The sequence below is a fragment of the Eumetopias jubatus genome, unplaced genomic scaffold (assembly GCF_037043125.1).
Source record: "Eumetopias jubatus isolate StellerSeaLion01/CBP00866 unplaced genomic scaffold, mEumJub1_p1.0 scaffold_2, whole genome shotgun sequence".
Lineage (NCBI taxonomy): Eukaryota > Metazoa > Chordata > Mammalia > Carnivora > Otariidae > Eumetopias > Eumetopias jubatus.
Genome location: NW_028274808.1, coordinates 196111814 through 196139440, shown reverse-complemented (window position 1 = coordinate 196139440; position 27627 = coordinate 196111814). Strand labels below are relative to the sequence as shown.

The following is a 27627-nucleotide window of genomic DNA, read 5'->3' as shown; positions in this document are numbered from 1 at the left end:
CCTACTGGACATTCAGATGAGGATGATGGGGAGGCAGCTCGGTGTCCCAATTCTAGAAGCCTGGGGAGGCCCTGGAAGACACGAGTTTGGGAGTTGTGAGCAAATAGCACTTAAGCACTCTGGGATACCAGAAGGAGATGTGGAGGACAAGTGGAGGGAGGGAGACCCCCGGCAGCTACGTCGGTTCAAGCTGACTCCCATGCACACCTGCGAGCAGGTTCTCAGCCTGACCGGCCGCATGTCCCCGAGCAGGTGGCTGTGCCCACGTGAACCGAGTTCTCCCATCTGTAAGACAGGGAGACTACACGCTTGCTGCTCCAGACCTGCAAGGCTGCAGGGCCAGTCATGGCCGGGGAAACCGGAAGCGAACCCGAGTCTGACCTCTAAGTGGACGTTCCACTCTGCAACCGTGCTGCTTTCCCCTGAAAATGCTCACCCACCCGATCCTCTCATTGGTGGTACTCTATTTTGGAGTCCCAGTGGACACAGAAGACACACGGTCTTCATAGTCCTCTCCAGCCTGCACCGTGGTCTTTTGTGCATTTCACAGGCAAGTGACTTGCGTTGTGCCACACAGGGACCTACATTTACATCAAAGTACTTGAGCTCACTTGACAGTCTGGGGACAGCCCCACGCACACCCCTTGTTCTGTCACACAGAGGCCAGATCTGCTGGGCAGGCGAGCAGGAGGTATACACGCGGGAAGCCACGCCAAGCCACTGAACCCTGGGCAGGTATGTGCAAGGGGGTGATGAGGTCACTTGTACCTTATACGGGTGCTACAAGATTTCTTCTGCAGGCTGTAGAAAAAAAAAAACCAGAGAACATTCTGAGAGGTTGAGGAGCTTGCCCGGGACCTAATCAGTAAGCGGCAGCTGGGACTCAGGCCCTGTCCCAGTGGCTTCTGAAGCCCACTGTCCTGGGTGGCTGACCTGAACCCAGGACTCATCCTGGCAAGGTGAGCCCTTCCTTGTTTATAGTTATTTTACCACTACAGTCTTTAAATTAATGAGAATGCTGGAGGAAACACATTATCTAGAAAGTCAAGTTTCATTTATTCAAATTAAATTATAGCATGAGTTTCATATACAAATAAACTTTTTGTGTAAATAAAAATACAAACCAGTACAAATTTCAATCATGTAAAAATGCAAACATATTTGTGTTACTATATATAGCTTTCTCCCTTTAATGTGACTGAGACGTACAGTAGCTGACCCCACGTGTGCGCGCCGTGGTGCCGGCGAAGGTCAGTGGGATGGCTCCCCAGGCTGTCTGCTCCTCCACTCCGTCTGCGCGCACGGGGAGCCTGCGGGCCTTCTTCCCCGATCCTGCGGCTCCGGAAGCTTCCAGTAATCAGTCACCACCAGCACAGAAATGGTCAAACTATTCTCAGGCCAGTGAGAAAGGGCCACCACGGAGAAAACGCTCTCTCCCGAAGCACGGACGCCGCTCCGCTGGGCTTCAAAAATGCTCTGAGGCTGGGAAATGCTGCTGCTGGACATCACTGGTCCAGCTCGTTTTCATTCTGCAGCGTCTTCATGGCCAGCCCCCAGAGCGTCATGCTGGAGAAGAACTGCCCCTCGGAGTTCCTGTACGGTGTGGCGGGCCCACGGCTGCCCAGCGCATCACCACAGTGATTGTCCAGTGCGGCCAGGGATGAGCGGCCCAGGGACAGGCCGTCGGGCTGCAGTGGCGGCTCGCTGGCCACGGCAGCCATGTCCGGGTAAGTGTACGCCGGAGGCTGCGCCGGCTGCATCGGAGGCTTGGCAAGTTTGCCGGGGTCCAGCCCGAGCTTCTCCGGCTCAGCAGCTGCGGGAGGCTGAACCACAGGCCGGAACTTGCAGTAGGAGCCGGCGGAGTGGCCATCAAACTCTGTCACTGAATCTTCGGCCGGGTGCACGGGAAGCTTGACGGACACGGGCATCAGAGTCACAGACACGTCTTGGGAAAAGGAATCCGAGCTCTGCGACTTCTCCAGGTCGGAGGTCTCAATGGCATGAGCGAGCTCGTCGAGCGCGTCCTGGCCCCCGTCGGGCCTGCAGTGCATCTTCTTGTGCCGCCGCAGCACCGCTGAGCGCGTGAAGCACTTGCTGCAGATCTCACACGTGTACGGCTTCTCCCCGGTGTGCGTGCGCACGTGCCGGCGCAGGTCGCCAGATCCCCCAAAACACTTTCCTGCAAAACGAACAGGGCATCCTTTTAGAGGAGGATGTTCTCGCTCCCCCTTTCAAAACACAGAAGGACTCAGCGTTAGCGTGCACAACCTCCAGCCCTCCTGTCACCTGCTCACTCTGGAAGGCTCCTCAGGTCTTCTCCAGCTGTGGCCCTCTGACCTGCAGCCTTTGGGTTGTGGGTACCTCAGTTCGAGCCTTCAAGAGCCCCTGTCCCCCTGCCCAGGAGCGCCTCGCTGGTAAGCCCAGGTGCCTGCCCCTGCTGGCCCGTGCTGGGAAACCTCGTCAGTTTTGCTTACATTTTCTTAAGTCTAACATGGTCAAACTATAACTTAGAAACATCCTTTTGCTTCTGATGTCATTTTACACACACTTCTCCAGGTTCTAGTTCCTTTCCGTGTAGAGGACAGGGGAGGGGATCTACTTCCGTGATTAGAGTAGGTAAGGAGGTCAGAAGAGAACCACCAATAAATAACCTTACCAAAGACGTCACCTATTTACGGAGGACTGAGCACACACCACGCAGTTAGGTGGACACGTATTTAGAACTTCTCCCTTATTGGTGTGAACGCTCAGCTATCCTGCCCTTGTCAGGCAGGGGGAGGGGCATTAAAAAAAAATGCACCTCTGAACAATCAAACTAGGCGTCCACACGCCTACGTTACGTTTTGGCACTTTTTCCCCACACAGGCTACCGAGGCACACTGCGGGGACTGTGTCTTCACGTCTACATCTTGTCTGCAGCACCAGGCTTGGCCTCCTTCACAGAACACCCCAGTAACAGCATCTTCACCATTTGCTGCGCTGTCTGCACAACATACGGTTCATACAGACAGGCGCTATTTCATGGATTCGAAGCTTCATAAGCATTCCTCCATCTGCTGCACGTTTGGGCGGTTTCTACCTGTTTGCTACTCTACTTCATCTTCAATTAACATCTTTCTTTTCACTGCTTCTTTAAGATAAATTCTCAATAGTGGAATTACTGGGCAAATGGGAATCATCTTCTCTAGGGTCCTTAATGCCTGTGAAATTTTAGCCACAGCGGAGTTCCCACCAGTCAAAGCAGGGGAGACAGACTTCACAGCCGTCCTCACGGCAAGATGTGGCACCTGTGTGGGAAATCCAGCGAGAGACACATGGCCAGCTGTGCTGGTGGCAGACAGGAGGATGCTCGTGCACGGCTGGGGCCCGAAGTCCCTGGCAGCACAGGATGCAGTGTTTCCATGGACCGGACAAGCGTTGTGCTTGCAAGCCAGCTGCCTGGAGCCATCCTCAATCCAGCCTAAGAGGACTGCCCAGAGGGGCGAGGAGACCTCAACAGAGAAAGTCTCCGGGAATAAACTGCTAGGACCCAGGGCTGGAGGAAAAATGCAGGTCTGTACCTTGGAAAGCACAGAGAAATGCTGGGAAAGGAAGAGAGGGGAAGGAAGGAAATGGGGGGGCAGGGAGGAGAAGTGGAAGGGGTGCTCTATTCTCCGAAAAGCCCAGGATGTGAAGCGCCACCTTAAAATTGAACCCGTCTTTTGAACTCGAGAAAATGAAAACACACCCACACAAACTATACACGTATGTTCACAGCGGATTTGCTAAGTGAAAGAAGTCAGTTACGAAAGACCACATGCTGTAGGATTCCATTTATACGAAATGTCCAGAACATGCAAATCCAGAGAGAGAAGGGTGCTTAATGGTTGTCTAGGCTGGGGCATGGGAACAGGGAGTGACTGCTAGTGGACATGGAATTTCTTTTTGGGGTGACAAAAATATTCTAAAATAGACCATGGTGCGTGAGGGTTGCACAACTCTGTGAATAATATACCAAAACCACTGAATTGATCACTTTAAATGGGCAAATTTCATGGTATGGGAATTTTACCTCAATAAAGCTGTTACAAAATTTTGACCCTGTCCTGTAACAATGAACATTCTTATTCTTTTTCTCTTCCCCTAGCCGCAGGCTGACCTTGTCAAGGTCAGAAACCATGGTTAGTGAGGTGAGGGAAAGGGCTGGAAGAAGTGTAAGGTGGGGACGGCAGGGCCCCCTCTGCTTCCTCCTCTACCGAGGTCTTGGCCAGCAGCAAGCCCTAGCTGAGGAGGAAAGAGGACGTTTAACCTCAAATCAAGTTGACAGCTCTAACGATAATTTGGAACCGACATTTAAATTAGTGACTTGAGACTACATCTGTGATTTAAAGTAGTACTACTTTACTTTAGAGAGCGCGCGCGTGAGTAGGGAGGGCGCACAGAGGGACAAGGGAAGCAGATTCCGTGCTGAGCGTGGATCTCACCACCCTGAGATCATGACCTGAGTGGAAATCAAGAGTCGGACACTCAACCGACTGCACTACACGCGCCCCAACACAATTTTAATAAGGAGTAATGAGAATAGTCACGGGGCTGCTAAACGTGTATCTAGGAGATCTGTACACAATTTAAGTGGGAGATGACAGTGAAGCTCTGCTGTGGTCACACCCCAGAAGGCCCGCCCTGACCGAGACGGCAGCTCCCAGGCAGGATGAGCCGCTCCTGCCTTCCCACAGCTGCGCCCTGAACAGTCTCCCCATGCGTTCTAACCAGGAACCCAGAAACACGGTCACTCACTCCCTCCTCCATGACTCAGTTCGCGCTGTCAAGCACCTGTCACAAGCACACGTGTACACACGTGTGCACACACACACCCAGTTCTTCCGAGGCTCAAACACTATGATCAGGGGTAATGGGACTTAACTCCGAGTCCCCATTCCTCACGTGTGCAGTGATGTGCCTTGACAGTGAGGGCCACCAGCCATGCCTCTCCTCCCGAGACTTCACTGCTGCATCAAATGCCCACAGAAGGGACCTTTGCTTCATAACACAGGATCTCGAGAAGCCCTCCCTCTCGACCCCATCGTGTGCTCTCAATGCTCCTGCAGGACAGTCCAGCCACAGCCCCCACGCCGGCTCTTCAGGCTGCATGACGCTGACGCCCGCTACGGTACACCAAGCGCTCCCACACTTTCCCAGCTGTCTACACCCCACTGACCTGGACCAGGAGCACGCAGCACCTGGGACTCTGTCCCAGTCAGCTCTGTCCGCAGAGCACCTTACAACAGCTCTGGACACCTCACAGAAACTCACAGGCCTACGAGAATGCAGGACTGAACGAGAGACCACCACGGGAGGTGGCAAAGAAATCGCACCACCTCCATTTTACCTTTGAGAACAGGGATGATTTACCCATGACACCAGAACAGCCAATGACAGAGTGGGCACGGGGACTGGCGCCCCACCCCCACCGGGGACGGCAGGGTGACCGCCCACTCCGGGCCCGTGGGAAACTTACCACAGGCAGAACAGCTGTAGGGCCGCTCTCCCGTGTGCCGAATCCGGTGCTTCACCAGCTTCCTCTGCATGTTGAAGGACTTGCCGCATTCGTCACAGGTGAAGACTTTATCGGCCGTGTGTGTCTTCTTGTGCTCCTTCAAGTTACTGAAGTTACTGAACCCTGGGGAGACCACAACAGGTGCTCAGCGGAAGGACCGAGAACACTGCAACTGGCAGTCTTCAGGACAAAAAAAAGAGAAAACACGTGGCAGTACCTCGCCCACAGATGTCACACAAGTGTGGCTTCTCTCCTGAGTGAATAATGATATGACGCTGGACATCACCAGACGCTGCAAACCTGCAATGTAATTTGAAAATTCAATTATGAATTTCTTTCTACACTGTTGCAAATCTTTGTGATTGCAAGTCACTGAAGGAGGAGATGAACTGCTCCCTACATTCCTTCAGAATGTCACCAGAAGTGGCCCGATTCATTTGAAATGTGCATTTTAAAAATCTTTACTTTTTTTAAAATTATTTATTTACTTTTTTTTAAAGATTTTTTTTGAGAGGGAGAGACAGAGATAACTATGCAGATAGTGAGAGGGAGCATGAGCGGCGGCCTTGCTCAGTGGGGAGGAGATGGAGAAGCAGGTTCCCCGCTGAGCAGGGAGCCCGATGTAGGGCTCGATCCCAGGACCCTGGGACCATGTGAAGGCAGATGCCTAACCTACTGAGCCACCCAGGCACTCCATCTTTTTTTTTTTTTAAAGAAAGTTGAAAATGATGCAAGTGTTCTGTTTTTTTCTACCTAGTTTCATCTTTCTTCTTCAAAGATGGTCAGCAGCTTGGCTTGGGGAGTAATTCCAAGCCAGGCTCTCCAATACAGAAATCTGTTTCCTTTCCACCACACCTGATTGTATAACCGGTTCCATTTGGGAAAAGACGTTGCCCAGGGACATGATTTTAAATACATGCCTTACTTTTCAATGGTGTTCAGAAGGTTCCCATTTAAGACATCGTGTAAAACAAGGCCAACAGTGAAGCGACAGGGCCACCTGAAGCAGCTGGGGGGTCCACGCTACGAGGCACCAGAAATGAGCGGTCCGCGCTACCCCGGCACACAACGGGGTCGTCAGTGTTCAGGTGGCCACGGTAGAAAGGGAGACATGTCAGGCTAGGCAGCTCTTCTTTCTTTGTTTCCTCCCATCTGCAGAGACAGCAGGTTTTCCTGGACCGGAACAAGAGTAGCTTCTTGCTCTGACGTCCCCACGGCACGTGCCGCGCTGTAGTAGACGACTCGGACTTTAATTGTCCCATGTCTGTCTCTGCCCACCGTTCTTGAGGATGACCTTATCAGAGGCAGAACCTGTACATTTCTGTGTTCCCCTCATAGCACTCAGCACCCAGCAGGTGCCAAAGAAATGTTGAATGGTGAAGTAAATGGACGACTGAATCGCTGTGACTGGTGGCTGCCGCCCGAGCACGACCGCTCCATGAGAGCGTGTGGACTCCTGACAAATGACCCAGTGAGGGGAGGAGGGTCCCCCAGACTCCATCACCAGGTCACAGCCCTGCCCAGCCCCCGCTGCTGAGCTCCCAAGGCCTTTCCCTGATTCAGCTCGGGGCATTTCCTCCAGCCCTCTCTCCTGATGCCCAGGCTTTCTGGCCACCAAGTCTCATTTTCCCCACAAAAGAGTCACCTCCACGGGGACATTTATCTATGATAATAGACATTCTTGGAATGAATGGAAACTTTAGTATAAAATAATGTTGTTTCATGTAAAATCCCATTTCGTAAGACTCGTGTCCTAGATTTTCTATTAATTACCACTTCTCTTTCTTTTTGTTCTTCTTATCATGTATCCCACGGAAAGCCAGAAGGTTTACCTGTGTTCCTCAGCGACAGAGGGAGCCCACAGGTGGCTCCGAGAACACTGAGTTCAAAGACAGACTACGAGGTGGTCCTTACAAATGGAAGAATAAGCCCAGCACTGACCTCTTTCCACAGATTTCGCAGATGTATGGTTTTTCACCAGAATGCCGACGTAAGTGAGTCTGCAAGTTACCTGCCTGCAAGAAAGCAGGGAAAGAAAAAGCATACCAATAATTGAAAATTTTCTTACAGGTCCTACAATTTAAAAGGAAAACTGACAGCTTGAGCCAGGTTCCGGTCGAACTTTCCCAGTGAAGATTACATACGTACAACTCAAAAGTAGCCATGTGCAAGGAGATCAGGGACCAGCCTAAGCCTAACTCCAGGGAGTCTGCCTTGCCCAGCAGCCTGCTGAACACGGATGCGTCTCCATTCTGTACCTGCCCCACGTGGGCCCCTGGCTTGTCCCGCCTCAGGTGTGCACGGTGCTGCTTCCCTCTGAAATGGGCTGGGCACACTGTGGAGGCTGCTTTGGGGGCTGCTGACCTTGTAGTTTAAATGGACCTTGGTATGCTTTATTTGGGGTTTAACTCAGACCATCTACATGCAAGCATCTCTTGAAAAAAAAAAAGGAGCACCTGCAGGATCTCTTCCTTTTTAAAAACCTGCTTTTGCTCCTTGAGAAGGTGAGACACGTGCAAACGGGCCTTCCTGCAGCAGCACAGCTATTCTCCAGGACAGGGCTGTTGTTTTTTCACCTTTGTGCAAAAATGCACGTCAGGGACCTCACAGTAGCTGGTTCACTGCAGGACCTTTTATGTTCCTAATTTCTGAAACTAGCAGGGCTTCCCAAAGAATAACTTATTTAAATGGAGATCACAAAATAGATTTCTATGTAATAATCACAATAGGAAGTCAATAGGAAACTGCCTAAAGTACACTGAAATTAAAACTGCAATTGCCTTGTATGAAAACACCTCCTGGCTAATGTTTCAAATTAGGATTTGAAAACAAAATCTTCCATTGCTGGAACTTAACTTAACAGACTCAATCTGTCCTGTCCCCTGCCTGATTTTTTTATAGTGTTCTGTTACAAAAACACTGAAATGAATGAATATACCCAAGGTAACATGTACAGTCATTATCCACTATTTTAGCTAAAAAGGGAGAACGAACAGTAACACCAACTAACAAATTTGGTTTTGTAAATCTGCAAACTCGATTTTAAATAAAATGCACAGACAGTTCACGGCTATGGATTTGAAGATGGTCTGAAGTCCATGTGTGCGTGGAAACTTACAAGCAGAGAAAGTGTGATCTGGGGGTTTTATGTCACAGAACACGGAGATTCTCTGTGTCAGGCTCCAGGAAATCACCGAGTCAGATGTTATCTTTCAGAATACAATAAATATGGCTTAGGAAAAACCCAGGTTTATTTCAGATAACTAAAGGGAAAGAATTTGGCAAAACACTGGGAAATTCCCATATTTTAAGAGAATGACTAATGATAACAATAACAAAACAACAACTGTCAAGAGCAGTCTGGTCCTTACACCCATCACCGAACCACTCTTAGTCACTGTTAGATTACCTCTCTTTTCCAGATGAAAGACTCAGATTCAGGTAAATAAAACAGCTTCTCCTGTTACATGGTTGGGCCAAAAATGAGCTTTGGTTTGTGTGAGTCTACACTCTCACGTGTCTCTGAGAATAAACTAGCTTGTGTTGACGATTCAGTACAATAGTCACTTGGGAAACAGCTCACTGGGGGTAAGATAATGCACCACTGACTGTTTTAAGTCAGTCAATTCCAAATTCCAGAAAAGCTCATCAATTATGTAACAATTTGAATCGCACCATCTGCTCATCTGTTAAATTAGGTCCTTCTTGTTTTAAGTTATTTTGTAAACGATGTATCATGACTGAAATACATTCTCTGAGTCAATTATTAGCAGTGCTGCATCCTTTCTTGTTAAGTAAAGCGTAACAATTACTTGTTTTCAAAGTAGCAATGGCCTTCCACTTAAAATAGTGTAATAAGCAACAGTAAAACAAACCCTTGAAAGTTTTTAGCTATTTAATATTAGAAAGATACAATGAAAATCTTCCACCAGCTAAAAGGATCTGACCAATGGTATAAAAGTAGATTAAATACTGAAAGAGTCAGGCAAAAAAAGTCCAATAATGCCATCAATGATTTATGCCAAATTACATAAGCAAACTGGGAGCCAGATTATTTGGTTTTTAGTCAAGTATCCCTATTTCTGGTAAACTCTGACTTACTCTAGTACTAAGTACCCGCTAAGTAGCTAGTCCACATCTTGGAGATTATCTATAGCTGGATACGTGACTGCTATCGATCAGTAAGAGACCACCAGGAAGGAAGCACTCCGCTAGGCATCTGCAGATAACGCCATGATTCCCTTACAAAGTCGTAGTGTCGCATTTTACCAAAAAGTGAACCGATGCTCTGGGAAGGAAGTAATCAGCCCAGGCTCCTACAGGTGGGATCAAATACCCCGACCCAGGCCCAACTGTAGTCTCGAAGGCTGGCGGCGCTGCTATGCTCTGTTCCACAATATTAGCAGGAAAGGGGGCTCTGCTCCTTCCAAGCAAATATTTTAAATTAGGAGGGAGCTGTCAGGATTTTTCAGAGAAAAACTCTGCTGGAGAAAAGAACTAATATCTGATTTGTTCAAGAGTAATTTAAAAAATAACTCCTAATATGTACGTGAGCATCTGTATTTAAACCTGGACAAATCAAGCATATTTTCTCTATCAGAGCATTCTTCTAAAGACAGCCGATTATTTCCAGGAAAAATAGCCAAGGAATCATACCATTTTAGACATAAAAGGAATCTCAGATCTTAAAAGTCATCCAGTTCAGGAGTCTGGGGGCTTCAGGATTTCACAAAATAAAATTAACAGGGGGAAAGAAATCTGGAGATGAACATGGATCTGTCACCTAAATGGCAATGATCATTCTACCGGACATTGGAAGTGTGGGGGTACCACCTCAGGGCCAGAAGTCTCATGACTTACGAGAAGTTCACTGAAACACTCTGACTTCCGCATGTTCCCTGTGGTGCCAGGCTGTGCCAGTGCCCTGGAGAGCACATCCATTTCCAGGCGGGGCTCCAACACGGCTATGTCCCCCAACCCCACCCTGCACCCCACGTCCTGGGCCTGGGGCACCCCTCTCTGACAGCACTGCCAGAAGGCACTGCACCAGCCGCTCCAAGTGTCCATTTCTGCCTCTTTGGAGAGACCAAACTGCTCTACTCTCCCAAAGCCAGCTCAGTGCCCCGGGGTTTCCTCCTCTCATTGCTCACATCACAGGTACACAGACCTGCCCCTCCCTTCCCTCTCCTCTGGGGGCACCCACCGGTCCAGGTTCTATTCCACGCGGGGGCCCTGGCACTACGGACGGAGCTTCACTCACACTCTAAAGTACACAGGGCACCCGAGGGCTGAGACCCGTGCACAGACCATGTCCAGAATGATGTTAACGGATGGACAGTCTGTTGTTACAACCTCGGATTATGGTAGTTTCTCGAAGCTCACATATCATATGCTTACAACTCATCATTAAGGTTGTGGTTAACTTTTATTTTTCCCCAAGACTGACCCTACTAAATATAAATTAAGTAAATAGCATAAAAGATTTATTCTCACTGGTAATCTGTTTTCTTGCTTTCAAGTCTTCCAAAAGGGAAAATATTTACAAACTCACTTCTACCAAAGCAAATATGCCAACAGCAGCATGGGAGCATTCCAATCCAGCATAACCACAAACACTTACTCCATTTCATTCAAAGAGATGAACACTTGGCTTAAGGTGAAGGATGGTTAGTGGGCACTGCTTACAAAGTATCTCCATATAAACCACCTGATAGCTCTCTTGTCCCAGAATGCCAGAGACCCCCAGGCTTATCAAATGCCTGCTTGTCTTTGGGGCTGACCTAAACAATCTCTTAACACATTTCATGTCCTCACCCACCCCAAACACCACTTCTTCCAGGCAGAAATGACCAATCTCTTTCTTTGCCCATACTGCTCCCTATGTATACTTCTCCAGCTCATGGCAGAGCTCCTTGGACACTGCAGGCTCACAACAAACACCTGCTGAATGAGTTTTTTCAGAGGTCCTTCTTCACAAAAAATTTCACAACTTCACTATGAAATAAACAGCAACATACATCTGAAAACTGCAACTATACATAATCCTACATTCACAAAAATCGGACAAAAATACAGACAGCAGCCCAGAGGATGTCAGTGGTGTGTCTGTCAGCCGGGGCTGCCCCTCATGGGACTCAAGAAGGCCCCAGTGCAGGACAAGGTCTGAGCAGTGGTCCCCAACCTTAGCAGCACACTTCAGAATCGCTGTAATACGCAAGCCCCACCCCAGAGCAATGGAGTCAGAGTCTCCGAAGGGAGGTGGGGGGGGCTTGGCGTCGGTGCTGGGAGAGGAGGCTGAAGGCTGACTACGGATGCTTGAATATCTGGTTTTCTTTGATTAGCAGTGAAGAGTCACAGAAGGCTCCCAAGCAAGGAGGACAGAACCTACACTGTTACCACATTTTAAATGGATGAAGGGCTTTCATGTCCTTTGTTCCATTCACTGCTCCTAACACTCACATGAGGCAGTACATCCCCGCCTTGTAAGAATTAGAAAAATGTTGTAAGAGTTAGAAAAATGAGGCCCAGAGAAGTTATGGTTGCTAATTATTAATCGTCATTAGTCCAGGCCTTTGGCTTTTCCCCACCCCAAAGCTGTAAGGTCAGGATGGTGGTGGAAGACCAGTCTGCAAGAACAGAGGGGCCGGCACCAGCACAGGAAACAGTGATGCCCCCTGGGCACTAACTACGTGCCAGGCAGGAGTTCATACTCCTACTGACTCAGGTAGTCCCCACACACCTGCTGGGCTCAGTCATCTCATCTCCCTGGTTTTACAGACAAGGAAGCTGAAGTGCCAAAAGGTGAGGCTGCTTGCCCCAGGTGACTGAGTAGCAAGCCAGGGGCAGGATCCAAATGCACACCACGCGGCTCCACAGCCCCAGCTCGGAAGCCACGGGTGAGGCTGCAATGAAGAAGCGAGGCCTCAAGTGCGTGGTAGCTGGAGGGGTGAGGACCGCCCTCAGCTCTGCAAAAACTTACTGAACATTTAGTGGGTGCCTGGTGTCCTCCTGGATGGCAAGTACGGACTAAAGATGCAAAGGCAGAGGTTAGGACTTGGTCAGTCACCGCACGCAGGGAGCTGCAGGCGTGAGAAGTCACTGAGAGCACAGGTCTGGGTGAGTGGGAGGGTGAAGGGGACGCTGGGGGAGAGCTGCCTCCGTGGGGAGCGTGTCTGAACATGGTGCTGCCACTGAGTTTCTGTGCTCTGGGGAGGGCCTGCCGCCCAGCCTTTACCAGCCTGGAGGGCTCTACTCCTGGATCACAGCCCAGCCCGGAGTCCCTGCCCTAGGGAGCAGCGTCCGCAGGAGCTGCTGTACTACAGGATCCAGCACGCCCACCGCCCGCCGGGTATAAAAACAGCTGTGCAGTGGCTGCTTCGCGTGCACCTCTGGAATGCCAGGGCCCAGCACGGGGCAGAGCGAGTCACTTCCTCCTACTTCAGGAGCAGGTTCCCACCGGGCTACAGCCAACATTTTCTCTAAAACATGAAATCTCTAGGTTTCTTTATGTCCAGTGCCCAGATCAGCACACGGCCCATGGGAAGGTGCAGCACACGCGGGTTGGACGAGAGAACTCATACACGTCCAAATGAGCTATGGGGGGTCAGCCAAAAGGCAGTCCGAGCAGGAACGAGAACTGCTCGCTCTGTTCCCCACCTCCTAACAACCTTGGGCCACATTAAGAGTAAGACACCATGTGTCCTGGATGTAGCCCAGCTGTGTGCAGCCTCTGGGTGTGTGCTCTCTGTGGTTCACCGGAAACTTCATTCATGAAAGAGAAGAAATATACTTGGACCCATCATTAAGGGGGTGTGTGTGTGGGGGGGGGGGGAGTTCACACACTTACAAAAAAATGTTACTTTTCCCCCAATGAACTAAAAATTTGTTTTCTTGAATATTATTTTCTCCTGATTTAGTGTGAAGTCAAAGTTACAGATATCATCAGAGGCTTCTCTCTTAAGTCTGAACGTATGTCTTATTTATAATAACGATTAATAATAATAATTAAAAAAACACTGGGTTTCAGGTTTCCAATTATTAACAGTAAATAAGAGTATTCCCACCTGAGAGAAATGTTTCCCACAAATGTTACATTCAAAAGGTTTCTCACCTAAAACAAAACAAAATAACAACTTGTAAAATCATTAGTCATATTTGCACCATTATTTTGTTTAAAATGTTCAAACTATCTCCCATGTTCTTTCAAAAGGGAGTGTCATGTTCTTTATCAGAGTATGAAAATGGGCGGGCTCTACATCCTTATAATTCTTTCTGGCTCTTAGCGAGCAGAGATGATCAGCTCAACAGCAGCATCTTATTCACCTGCCCTTCAGCCTGACTCCTCCACCACCAATTTCTGACACCACGAGGGTAACTCATTCACACCACACAAGGTGTACACATGGAGAAGCCCAAAACAGAGTGTGCCAGGGAGAAGTCCCTCTCCACTGCCTAGCCTTGGCTGACACACGCTAATGGGGAAAACAAGATTTCAGCACGGGAGATGTGCTTTCCTGCCCTTCTCTCTCACCTCCGATTTTAGGAACTCTGAATAACTGCATTCTGGAATAGAACAGATGCAGAGTGGACTCCGCTATGAAAAAGACACAGCAGCTTGGAATAGTCTCTAGAACATGATCTGTTGAAAAGTGTACTTCTAGGTACCACCTTTCACCCGTAAAACACTCTTAGGCCTTGAAGATTAAGAACCTTCCTTTTTCCCCATTCCCCTCAAATCAAGTGGTTACATTCAGATTCTTTTAAAAAATTAGCGTTTCCCTTCCTACTGTGTTGCTCGGGTTTGCCACCTCACTAGCTTTCTGAGCTCTTGCCAGGACATTTTCATGTTGATCTTTTCCTAAAACTGTTTAATGGCTTCCTCAAGGCCAAGGCGGAGGTTTTGACCCTGAGCAATTATAATCACATGAATCCTGTATTCAGTGACTACATTTAGGTCTGAAACTATGGGGATGATAGATAACGTTAAGTGAAAGCCCCCGGTATAAATTACAACAGTTTGAAAAAAGGAAGCCACCGGTCACTAAGACTCACACGTGTCCAGGGTCAGTAACCCTACTGTTGTGGTTCTCAACCTTTTTGCTCTTAGGACCCCTTCACACTCTTTAATAATCAAGGACCCTAAAGAGCTGTTGTTTACATAGGCTATATCTGCTGGTATAGGCCACCGCAGAAATGAAAACAGCGACCAAACATTTCATTGGCCACCAGAGTAGCTGGGTGGCCTTTAGCTGATTCCACTACACACTCGTGGGAAAAGGAAAAGGTGGCAAGTAACGTCACAGACTATGCTGGAAACAGTATGGGCCTCAAAGACCCCCTAAAGGGATTCTACAGACCATAATCCAAGAAGTGCTACCCTTCTCAGTTTCTGTCCCAGGAAACATCTGTGCCATGACTGTACAACTACGGGCATCCAAAGATGTTCCTTCAGGACAAACAACGTAATTTCTGTTTCCTTTAAAGCTAACTAGACATATTTCTCAAATAAAAATTCTAATGATCATTCGGCTCTAGGAAATCTATGCAAACTAAATGACCTAAATCAAGTTTTTCCAGGGCGAAACTGTGTCGATGATACTGCCTTCATATAAAGTAATTCTGAACCGCCCCTCCTCCTCCATGACAGCACTTTATATTTAAATACATTAAAACTTATGAAGGGCTGCCATCTGTATTAACTCTCTCAATAATACGAGGTAGGAAACACCTACGCAAACGGGGAATCCAAAGTGGTAACAGAATGTCAGGTCAGCAATCACAATTACATAAACACTGTAAAGCGGTCACACTAGAGACATCCTTTAGCGTATCACTTCTCATGCTTCTGTCATTAATTTATTACATGTATTAGAGTCATCAAGTTTAACCACAAGAAGGAAAGTAACACGTAAGTATTGCGTCACGTAATGTATATGTACTATGTAACACCTTCAAATGAGCACCTGGAAAAAATAAACTTTTGGAAAGGGGATGAGGTATGAATTAAGGTAATAAGACTTTGAAAATTAATTGTTCAAAGTGGAAGAATCTTCATTTGAAAATATCAAATGGTTAAAGCTGATTCTTATTAAAAAATTTACCTCCTCCCAAACCACAACTTAAAAAAATCTGATAGGAAAATTACTTCCCAGAGAACTTTTACTATTACTCTCATTTCAGTCTGAACGGAACTGACAATTACCACGCTTTAAAAAAATAAACTTACTTTAATTCTAAAGAGCAAATAGAGCTTATCCGTTTTAGAATATATTTGAAATTTTCAGTGCATCAAAACAATTCACTCCACTTCTTTAGAGATGCAAACTTTATCATATAAAACCATAATTAAAAACCAAAAGTGTGCCATCTTTTTAAACCGGTTCTATGACAGCATCTACAGAACTTTGAGATTATTCTTTAAAAGTAATCACCAAAAATATAAGAAGCGGCTAACGCTCCTTGATTTTGGGGGGATTATCGATGATGTCATCAAGCAACAGCAAAACTTCTTACAAAAGCAGGAGCAGGTAGTGGTGTCTGATCGTCTGCATCATCTCCTTTCCTTTTGCCTGTGGGTACTGAATCAGTGTACCTGTATGTGACCGTTTGTGAAGCTCCAGATTGCTTGGGTGTTTAAAAGGTTTTCCACACAATTCACATGTGTACTGTCTCTGTGACTGAAGCATCTGGGACGGGTCCTCCAGCGCTGCAGGCTCTTCAGGCCTCTCCATTTCGTTAGTGCAGTTAAAACGCTCAGAACTGACAAGTTCTTCACCCTCTCTTCCCTCAGCCCCGTGGCCGGCGGCCTTCTCTGCAGTGCTTGTACCAGCGCACTCCACCCTCTTCGTTAAGCTGTCTTCTGGCTTGCCTTCGGATGGCTCCTCTGCAGATTTCTGGGACTTGAGGAAATTTAGCTTCTTAAGGTGAATGGCCTTTTTGAGCCTCATCTGTCTGGTGGGTGGTTGGCACGGGTTGTCTGAGTCAGGGTCTGGGGCAGATTCACTCAAGGGCTGGGCCAAGAAGTGGGAAGGCAAGTGCTCTGAAGACTCCAGGACACATTCGGAATGACTGCCGGCACAAGGCTGGTTGTCGCCGGCACCGAGGTCCGCGGCTGTGCTGAAAGTGAAGGGCTGTTCATTCACCCTCTCATGACCGGGACACGCAGCCTGTTTGTAGTACTGCCTGCTGTAAAAGTTTCTGAGTTTGTAGTAGTAACTCGGCTGTCTGAAAGGCAGCTCTGGGCAGGTGCCATCCATTGTGTCGGGTGCTTGTTTGGATGCCTCACCTGCAGACTGATGGAGATTAACAGACGGCGGAGCATGAGAATGTGATTCATCCAAAACTTTACCCTGCTGAACCTCGGCAGGACACTCGTGCAGCAAATGAGGAGGGTAGTTTTCACTTACTGCACAGTGCGCGTCAGCAGGCACAGTGCTCTGCAGGGAGAACGCGCTGTTACAAGACACGCCTGGGGGCTGTTCCACAGTGGCGGACTTCAAAAATGTGTGACACAGATTCAGAACGTTTTGAACTTGCAAACACTGTGCTATGTCCAGCATTACTTGGATATTATCCTGGTTAAGATCTAGGTGAGAAGTGTACATGAAGTCCAGGATCTGCCCAATGCCGCTTACATTTTTAATATCCAAGTGAAAAACATCACTTTTTTGGCCTGAAGAGTTCTGAAAGAGGCTCCTGATAAAAGAAAGATCATGGTATGATAATTTTTTTCTTATAAATAATGCTTATGATACCATTAAAAAATACTATCCTTCTATAAATGCCAAGGTTTTAAAATTAAGTATATTTTAATCCTTTAAAAAATTTTGGTAAGCCATTCAATAAAGCAACTCAGATGAATTAGTGTGCTGGATATCCAACCTTCCAAACAGATCTCAAAGTAAACTTCTGAAATATACTCATTGTTCTTTTCAAAACATAATTATTCATATGTATTGCTAATTGCATACAGAATATAATATAGTATATTAAAGGAGACACATTTTCCAGTATTTCATGTCTAGCTTGGCAAATAATATTTCAGGCCATAAAACACATAACAAAAATATTTCCATATCTAAGTGCCTTAAAAATGTCTAAAAATAAAAATAGTAAAATAAACCAACATTTGATACATTCATTTTTTTAATTTTAATTTTTTAGTTGTGGCAAAACATATATATTTACCACTTGATCCTTTGTTTTTTTTTTAAGTGGAGCCCAGTGCAGGACTTGGATTCACGACCCTGAGATCAAGACCTGAGCTGAGTTCAAGAGTCGGGATGCTTAACCAGCTGAGCCACCCATGCACTCCACATTTGATCCGTTTTTAACTGCTTAAAAAATCTGTACTTATAGTTCAAACTGTCAATTCAGTGGCATTAAGTACATTCACACTGTTGTGTGACCATGACCACCAGCCATTTACAGAATCTTTCCTCTTCCCAAACAGAAACTCTGTCCCCATTAAACAATAACTCCCATACCCCGCCCCGCCCCGTGCAACCACCATTCCACTTTCTGTCTCTATGAATCTGATGGCTCTAAGGACTTGAGATACACTCATTTTGTAATCCGACCTGTTAGAGGTTTCTCAGCAGTGAGAAAAAGAAAAGTCCTATGAGTTAATGAGGGGAAAGGGGCACCATACAGCCCAGGCACTTTATTGAGTACTCATCGAGTTCCAGGTGAACGAATTTGTACTGCATATAAACCAGCAAGCTGACTTAGGTAACTGGTCTTGCAAGTTTGTTGAAGACATCTTATCTAATCGGATCACCTGCTTCCCCCAAACAGCTTTCAGCTTTGTTCTTACCTAAAGGGAAGAACACATTAAAAAGGGGTAGGGAAAACCAAGTCTGGGACCAGGTTACATGGGGACAAATAGTGCTGCCTCCTCGGTGAGCTGACACTAGAGCATACATGAGAGCTGAGGTTTAACTGGATGATTCAAGATTATCAAGGCAAGATGAAATCACGTTCCATATATTGTTTACTAGAGCAGTAAAATGCATTTTAAGGAAAAAAGGTATTAAAAAAAGCTTTAGTGCTTCGAGAGATAAATCTCAGCTAATCAGAAAATGTATGTAAAATACTTAATTCTAATAATCCAAAAATGAGTACATTACTAAGTAAATTGAATTCAAACTTATTAGAATATTCAAAGGAAAAATAAACACTAAAATATTTTAATAAAAAAATAACACATAGGATATTTCCCCTCTCCAATTTCTTATCACAAGAAAATTCTTACCAGGAATTCTACTTCTCAATCTTTTTATCCTGAAAGGATAAGAAATATACAGAGAAGACTGACATTAATTAGAACTATTAAAATCAAAGACAGAGTGCCAAAATACATTCAGTCAGCCCAAATATATTTTAGTTAAAAGGCTCTTTTCCTCTCAGGTTACTCTAAATACAAAAAGCAAAAAATCCACAATCTGCTACAAAGATAAGGACAGTGAAATCCAAGGAGAAAAGAAAATTCAGTCAAAATATACCCATGCTAGAAAAGCTTCTCCATACAGTTAGAAGAATAAAGCATAAAATACGTACCTAAAATACTGACTGAACGCTGCCAGAACATTCTTATGTGCTTTAAAGCACACTCCTTTCACGACCAACATGCAGTCACAAAGCAGGCCTTGAATGCGCTGCTCGTGCAGCTGCTGGAGAAGATGGCAGCCGTGAGTAGCGACTGGGTCCATGCTCAGCCACCCAGGAGACCTGCAACAAAGAACGCGAATGAGACCGAGATTCGGCGATACGACTGGCAATTACGGCCCCAGAACCCACTGACTGACGGGCAGCTCGTGGTCATGATTCCTTGTTGGTCACACTTCAAACAAACCAACAAAAAAACCACAAAAACTTTGTGTCTAAGGCATTAGACCAGTGCTGGTCAGCAGAAACATCTGCAGTGATGGAAATGCTCCATATCTGCACCGTTCAGTACGGTAGCCAGTGGCCACATCTGGCCACTGAGCACTTGAAATGTGGCTAGAGTGACTGAGGAACTAAACCTTTAATTTATTTAAACAGCCACCGTATTTGACAGCACCAATGTAGAACATGACCACGCTAACGCTATGTGCACTTCTCTCGTTTCTACTTAGGAATAGTGCAGTGAAAACATACAGACACTTGTAAGTTAGAAAAAAATCAACTGGATGAGATCAGTCAACATTTATTGAGTACCCATACATGGGGCACTGAATTAGAAGGCGGGAAAATTAGGAGCTTATTTAGGGAGAAAAGAAGTCAAAATAAACTAGCACCACTAGACAATAATAAAAGAGGTATCATAAAGCAGCATGTCGGCTCATTTGTTCCCTTTTTTCCCTGGATTTATTTTAGAGAGAGAGAGATCGAGAGAGCACACATGAGCAGGGGGAGAGGGAGAAAGAATCTCAAGCAGATTCCCCACTAAGTGCAGAGCCTGACATGGGGCTCAACGTGGGGCTCAATCTCACAACCCTGAGATCATGATCTGAGTTGAAAACAATAGTTGGACACTCAGCCGATGGAGCCACCCGGGAGCCCCATACTCATGTGTTCCTTCTTGCCTCTCTGCTAGGGCACTGCTGTAGCAGAGAACTGTCTTGCAGGTACCCGGGGCAGAAATACTAGAAAGCATAAGGTGCCTACTGAGCTTGAGAGTGCTGAAGCCAAGGAAGTGTAGGACATGATGTACGTGTGTGTGTGTGTGTGTGTGTGTGTGAGTGTGAGAGAGAGAGAGAGAGAGAGAGAGAGAGAGAGAGAGGGGAAGAGAGAAAGAAGATGAGAGGGTCAATATAGAAGGTATCACATCTATTCAACATCTATTTACTGACCGCCTACCATGTGCCAGGTACTAGGGCTACAACAACAAACAAAACACGCCAGGTCCCCACACTCATGAAGGGTAAATTCTACTAAAGGAAACACACACACACAAAAGTACACAACACACAAATACCGTAGTTAGAGCTAGACACTTGAATACATAGAGGAGGAAGGCATGGGTTCATGCCCAGGAGCACAGTCCAGTGAGATATGGTTATGGGAAGAAATGTAGTGGGGAGAAATGAAGTCAGACTGGGACAAGCCTATGGAGGCTAATGTGGCAGTCTGGTACAGTAAAAACCTGAAAAGCCATTATCTGCTTAATTTGCTTTCATCCTCAGTGCATAAGCATTATTGAAAAAGTCACTAAACCACAAAGCCAAAAACCTAAGCTTTTCAACCCGGCTCCTTCTTCTATTATCATCACCAGCATCACCATCATTACCACCAACACCATAATCGTCATCACCATGACCATCACCACCATCACCACCACCACCAGCATCATCACCTGCATCATCACCGTCACCACCACCTCATCCCCCACTGTGCCCACTATGTGTCAGCCAAAATAAACTACCTGCGCCTCCCTAAACAAGCTGTAGTGGGGACAGTTTGGAGCCCTAACCCACTGCTCACTAGCTGCATGACTTTGGGCAAATGACTTCTCCATGACCACTTTCCTCATCTTGTCTCACGGGTTACGGAGACAATTGTGAGAGCCCATGTGAACATCTAGTATAGCAACTGACACTAAGTATTCAACAAATGTTATCTATAAGGAACACCTGGAAAGCCTGTTAAAAATGCAGATTCCTGGATACCATTGAGAGTTCTGCTCAGTCTAGCATGGGATGTAGGCACCTGCACTGTAAGCATCCAGGTAATTGTGAAGCAGGCAGATTACAGACCGCTGCCCTACTCTCTCCCCAGAAAGCCTTTGGTTCTGATACTTCCTGTCCTGGGAATACTAAGGCCCACTCCCCTACCAGGGCTCAGCTGAGCTGTCAACAACTCCTAGAAGCCTTTCCTGCCATTCTGAAATTTGTTCCTTCTTCCCCACTGTTCCCTCCTCAAGTCTGACTCCGGGGTCCCTCCTCTGCGATCTTACAGCCCCATACATACTTCCATAAGACAACTTCTCATTATGCTGCATCATTTGTGCCTCCAACTCTGCTGTGAGCTCTGAGGGGACCATCTTATTCATCTTTGCATGGCACAGAGCAGATATTCGACCATTAAAACCCATGCAAGCTAACCTCTGCTGCCAATTAGCAACAGTTGATAATGTTTATTTATATCTTTTTGACTCCCTCTACACTCTCACAACAGCTCTTCTGAGTCCTTTCCGTTCTCTTCAATCCCACCATGTCTGTCTCCCTCATCCATAAAAGTGACTGCGACCCGACCCTGACTCCACTAAGAAGGTTGAGCCCACAGACAACTTGATATAACCTGAATGCCTTTAAATTCTTTTCTCCATTCCAAGTTTCTCACTCATCCCTCACTCAATCCCTTCAGCTTCACAGGATGAAGGGTACCTTCTCCTATGCAAAGCCAACTTTCTTTCTCCCCTTGACCCCACCCAGCCTGCCTCCCCCAGGACTTGGCTTCATCCTCAGCTCTTCTGCTGCTTCCCTCTCTCCCCGACGACTGACTCACCAGCTCCTGCAAACACCAAGACAAAACAGGACAACAAAATCCTCCTGCTAGGTACATCTATTCATCACAGGCCTCTCTTTTACACCTCTCAAAACAGCAACACCACATCCCACTTTACCTTTTTTATATACTTTTTCAATTTAAATTCAACTAGCCAACATACAGTACACGATTAGTTTCAGATGTAGAGTTCAATAATTCATCAGTTACTTACAACACCCAGTGTTCATCACATCACATGCCCTCCTTAATGCCCGCCCACCCAGTTACGCCCCCACCCACTTTACTTTCTTTCGAGTCCTTTCCCCTTTGTAGTCACGCTGCCGTTCTCACTGTGCTGAAACACGGCTGCCCGCAGGGGCCTTTCCTCAGTCCCTTCTACCCAGCTGTGCTGCAGCACGTGGCGTATGGTCTGCCCACGTCCTTCTCGACATCCTCTCTCCCCAGAACCCTTCGGGTCCTCTTACTACGGCTCTGACCTGTTCCATCTCTATGCTGTTCTCTGCGAGCCCCCACATGTTAATGTCCCTTAAGATTCAGCCCCTGAGCCTTCTGTTTCCCTTGACAATCACACCTATTCTCAGCTTTCATCTGTTCTAAGCAGACAGCTCCTAAATGTGAAACTTTAGCTTTGACCATCACTTCCACATGTCCAACTTTCTGCTAAACGTCTCCAACTGTATGACCCCTCAACTTTGAATCTCTAAAACTTACCCCATCATCTCACCCCCAGCTCTACACCTTATTCTGAGTTCCCTATTTCTTTATGGAAAGCTTAGTTTCTGATATGTAAAGTTTGGAGCATTGGCACAATCTCCTGGTTTGAGATCAGGGTGGGATGCAAGGAAAACTGATGATGTCACCTATAAAGAGCGCTGGGAGAGGATAACATCAGCCAACGCAAGAATACAGAAAGGGAAAGCATTACGTCAGGTGGTGGGGCCCTGTCCCGTGTTGAATCCTCAAGGGAACTGAACAGCCAAACGATGGAGCAACCAGACACCTACCCCTGTCCCATCGGTGGCTTGAAAAGAAAAGGATTATTGGCTTATTCTTATTATCTCTCATTTACTATTTACTATGGGTCAGGAACCGTGCTACGCACATTCTATCCACTAACTCAAACAATGCTACCAGAACCCTATTATCATCATTTTATAGGTGAGGAAATTAAGAAATGGGGAGTTTAAGTACCTAGCCCAAGACCATGAAACCACTGTGTTCCAAAGCCAGGATTTAAAGCCTGGTTCCTAACCATGGAGCCCGTGCTCTTAGGCTATGCTATGGCCCATGAGAAAAAGGACATTAAAAAGACAACACAAAACCTTCCTCTATAGACTTAAATGCTAAACAGCAGCAAATATTCTGAATCTGCTTTAGACATTTTCCAGCTACACAGAAATAACATGCACAATTATGAACTCTTCCACAATTTACGCTGACTGTAAAAATCTTAACTCTTTCAAACTACTTGGTATAGTTCTCTAATGGCTTCATGACGTCAATCCTGTACCTTCCCAACAAGATTACAGAGAGCTCTGGAAAAACAACTTACGTGTTATATTCCTCGTGTGTCCTGTGAATAACAACTACAAATAAAAATGTATCATGTACCTAAGATCAATACTAAATGGCACATATTTATAAAATGTTTCTAATATGCTAGCCACTATGCTAAGCCCTTTACCCACATCCCTTTAATTCTCACGCTCATTTCATACTTAATTCACACTCATTTAATTCTCATGATAAATGCAGGATAAACACTACTATCATCCTCATTTTATAGATGAAGACAAGGAGGCACCTGGAGGATTAAAGACAGCTACAACTCTGACATTCTGATTCCAAGGGGAGACGGGATCTAGGTCTCTCCTGCCTCGAATCTGAGCAGCCTCTGCCTTAACCAGTGGAACAGGCAAAAGCAAGGGTGCAAAGCTGTGCTCATTTCTGGGCTGAGGTCCTAAGAGCTGAGAGCTGCCACTGTCTTTCTTCTAGAAAAGGGACTCTGGAGGCCTGAGTCCTCCGTAAGGCGCCCAACTAGAGAGAATACGTGGTGCCCAAGAAGGACTCGGCTGAGCCCAGCCTTCCAGCGCCCCCACCCAGGTACCAGATAGGGGAACAAAGCCACACCCGACACCAGTGGAATATCACACAGAGCTGAAGAACAGCCCAGTGGAGCCCTGCTGGAATTCCTGGCCCACAAAACTGTGAGATAAAATAAATTTTGGAGTCATAAAGTTTTGGGGTAGTTTGCTGCAACGCAAGAGATAACCTGACCGGTTACAGAGAAGACGGACATAGCTAATAAGTAAGACAGTAAGAGGCAGAGTCAGGGTTTAAACGCAGGGAGGGGCTCCAAAGCCCACATGCTTAACCACTACTCTGAGTTACAAGTGACAGACGAAAGGCCTTCCTTGGATCAAATCAGCAGCCCCTCCAGTCTACCACCCATGTCTGACCGCCCAGGTAAGCACAGCACATATGAGGAGGAATGCGTGCTTGGTGTGACGCAAAGAGCACAGACCTGTCTCCACCTCTGCAGCTACTCACTCTGTGGTAAGGAACAAACATCTTCTGTGGTAAAGACTGTTGTATTGATCCTCGTATCTCTGGTACCTACAAGAGCGCCCTGGACACAGTAGGTGCTCAATACATAGCTTCTGGATGGGTGGAGACTCTGGGCTTCCATTTTCAGATATGTAAAAATGGAGGGGTTCCCCCACTGGGTTAGGTAATTTCTAAAGTATCCTCCTGTTTTATTTTTTAAAAACATTTTATTTGTTTATTTTTAGAGAGAGAGCATGAGTGAGCACATGCGCAAGTGGGGCATGGCGGGGGAGAGTGAGAGGGAGAGAATCTTAAGCACGCTCCACACACAGTGCAGAGCCTTACATGGGGCTTGATCTCACAACCCTGAGATTGTGACCTGAGCGGAAATCAAGAGTTGGACACTCAACCAATGGAGGCAGCCAGGCGACTCAGTGCCTTCCTGTTTTAAATGCTACAAATCTATACCAAAAGTGTGATGGTAAAAAGAGGGACTGAATGGCATCAAAAGGAATGAAAATATGGGAAAGAGAGAAAAACACAAGAAAAAGCTTAAATGTGAACGAAGAGATGCTTTTAAAAGGAGTAAGAGCCAGAACGGAATTTTATTCTGTAGAGAGGCTCCTAGAGCAAAGACCCTTCTGTTCTGTGGAAGACTTTACCAACTGGTGAAATGTAGAAGTTTGTTCCCTGGGGCCATTCATGGATCACTTCTCCAAGGGTCCACAGTTCACACACCTCAGCACCCAGCCTGCCTTACCATGGTCCTACCTCCGTCTTTGGCCATGATGGTTTTCAAATGGCTTATTCCTAATCCGCACCCTCCTCCCCGAACCCCAAACCCCATGACAAGAACAATGGCTTCAAGCAAGCCAGCCTGGTTCTGGCCTGAGCTCTACATTGACTCTACGACGCTACGCAGGCCAATGTGGTTGAACTGCTACCGTGTGCCTGACATGTGCAAGACATTGTTGTGAGGAGGAAATGCTGATAAGGTGAGTGAGATCTGTTCCCTGTCTCAGTTTTCACATCATTCACCTAACTTTACAGACTGTCACTACATGCCAGACACCGAGGGTACAAGAGAGAAAAATTCACATGTGGTCACCTACACCTTCAGGAAGCGTCAGTCTACAGGAGTGAACGAACAATTCAACTCCCTCCATTCTGACCTCAGTCTGTACTTTCTGATTATGTTCTTCTTTCTAGCTCATCTCTTAACTTAGGCAAAAGACCCTGCAGGCAAAGCATCCCCTGATGGAAACCGAAACTACCCCATCAAGCCGTAAGGACTGCCCTGAGCCAGGAAGACCCCACCTGACTGACTCCAAGACAACGATGGACTTGACCTTCAATGCCCACCTGCACATATCCAATGTTTGTCCCAGATTTTCTTTAAGATAAACCTGGAAGCACTTCTGAGACTCTGGAGACAGTCTTTGGGAAGCTAGTCTGCTATCTCCTCTGTGTTGGCCTCCCTGAGATAAATCCCCTTCTTGTTTCACCACCACCCATCTCTCTGCCTTTGGATTTTGTCAGTGGTCTGTGTGGGACCCCCAGAGCCAGGTGCTCTTGTACCCCGATGCCCCAGACACATGAGAAACAAGAATAGCCATTTCCTGGAGATACTGAGTGAGAGAAGTACAAATTAATCTGAGAGAGGAGGGTGAGGGAAAACCTCAAGGAACAGACGTGTGCTGAAAACCTGGGTTACAGAGAAAGACTGAAGAAAGTGCCCCCCCCCCGGGTTTCCAGGGGGAGCAAATGAAAAAACAAATGCAAGAGAGTGTAAACAAGAATGAGGCACACATATTTGCCTGGCACACAAAAAACCTCAAGCACCTGCTTTTTTAAAACCTCGAGGCCATGCTATCACTTCTGTTGGAAAACGTTTTCTTCCTTGTCCATTCTGGTGAATTCCTTGTGTGATGGGCTGAATCGTGTTCCCTCCAAAATCCCTATGTTGAAACCCTAAACCCCAGTAACTCAGAATATTTCTGGGTTGGAGATTCGGTCTTCAGAGAGGTAACTAAGTTAAAATGAGGCCATTAGGGTGGACCCTAATCCAATCTGACTGATGTCCCCGTAAGAGGAGATCTGGACACAGAGACACCAGGGGTGCTCCTGCACAGAAGAAAGGCCCGGTGAAAACGAGGCACAAGGGTGGGTGTCTGTGAGCCGAGCACTGCAGCCTCAGGAGAAACCAATCCCGCTGCTACCTTGATCTTGGACTTCCAGCCTCCAGAACTGCGAGAAAATAACCCGTCGGCGGCATTTCGTCATGGCGGGCCTGGCCCGCAAAGGGATGCACTCCCTGCTCCAGGCCCAAACCCCTCGCCTCGGGAGCGAGACCTCCCTCACCGTCCTCGCCGCCCCGGGATTACCGTAGTTCACAAACCCTGCTCACACCCCTTCACCAGCTAGTCACTCGGTTAGGCACGCTCACTGACCAGCCCCGTGTGCCAGCCCCGTCTCGGGGGCCGCAAAGAGCAGCTAAACCACGAAGCGGCAGGCGCTGTGCCGAGTGCCCTACGTTCGCCGCCGCCCGAACCGGACCCGGGACGGCGTCCCTGCGCCCGCGGCACGCGCGCGCTCAGCTCACACGGAAACGAGGCCGCGCGGGGCCAGGGGCGCCGTGGTGCTCAGCACCAACCGGACTACAGGGTGGCGGGAGGGGACCGGGAGCGCGCCCCGGGGCGGCGGAGGCGGCGCGGGAACGGCACGGGGGCGCAGGCTCCGCTCCGGGCCCGGGGGCCGCAGCCAACTCCCGCGCGACCCTCGCGCTGCCCGGGGGCGGGGGCGGCTCCGGGCCCCGCCCGCTCTCCCGGCCATTCCCACTGCACCGCGCCGGGCCCCCGCGCCCCCGCGAGGCCGGTCCCCGGCCCGGCAGCTACCTACCCTCAGAGGCCGCTCCTGCCCCGTCGCCGCCTTGCTTCACCTGCCGCCGCCACCGCCCTCAGCGCCGCTCGCTCCAGGGCTCCGGCGGCCGCCAAACCATCCCGAAAACGCCCCCTCGGCCGGCCGGATCCGCCTCCGGCTTCCGGGGCCGTCAC

General features: G+C 47.6%; 1 protein-coding gene across 1 annotated transcript; it reads right to left on the bottom strand.

Moving 5' to 3' along the window:
- Window positions 1-1079: 1079 nt before the first annotated feature.
- ZBTB49 (zinc finger and BTB domain containing 49) lies at window positions 1080-27593 on the bottom strand. The gene is made up of 8 exons (XM_028088408.2): window positions 27473-27593; window positions 19094-19264; window positions 16128-17230; window positions 13600-13646; window positions 7478-7551; window positions 5754-5836; window positions 5498-5659; window positions 1080-2179 (listed from the first exon to the last, which is right to left on the bottom strand). The coding sequence occupies exons 2-8, from the start codon at window positions 19243-19245 to the stop codon at window positions 1506-1508; spliced, it is 2295 nt and encodes a 764-aa protein (XP_027944209.2). The 5' UTR covers window positions 19246-19264; window positions 27473-27593; the 3' UTR covers window positions 1080-1505.
- Window positions 27594-27627: the final 34 nt, after the last annotated feature.

What these genes read in the sequence shown, in the direction of transcription:
- ZBTB49 (XM_028088408.2), bottom strand. Translation starts at nt 19,245, where the DNA reads ATGGACCCAGTCGCTACTCACGGCTGCCATCTTCTCCAGCAGCTGCAC. An exon ending in GCGTTCAGTCAGTATTTTAG is followed by an intron (nt 17,231 to 19,093) that starts GTACGTATTTTA and finishes TTCTTTTATCAG; the next exon opens with GAGCCTCTTTCAGAACTCTT. An exon ending in CTACAGCTGTTCTGCCTGTG is followed by an intron (nt 2,180 to 5,497) that starts GTAAGTTTCCCA and finishes TTCGTTTTGCAG; the next exon opens with GAAAGTGTTTTGGGGGATCT.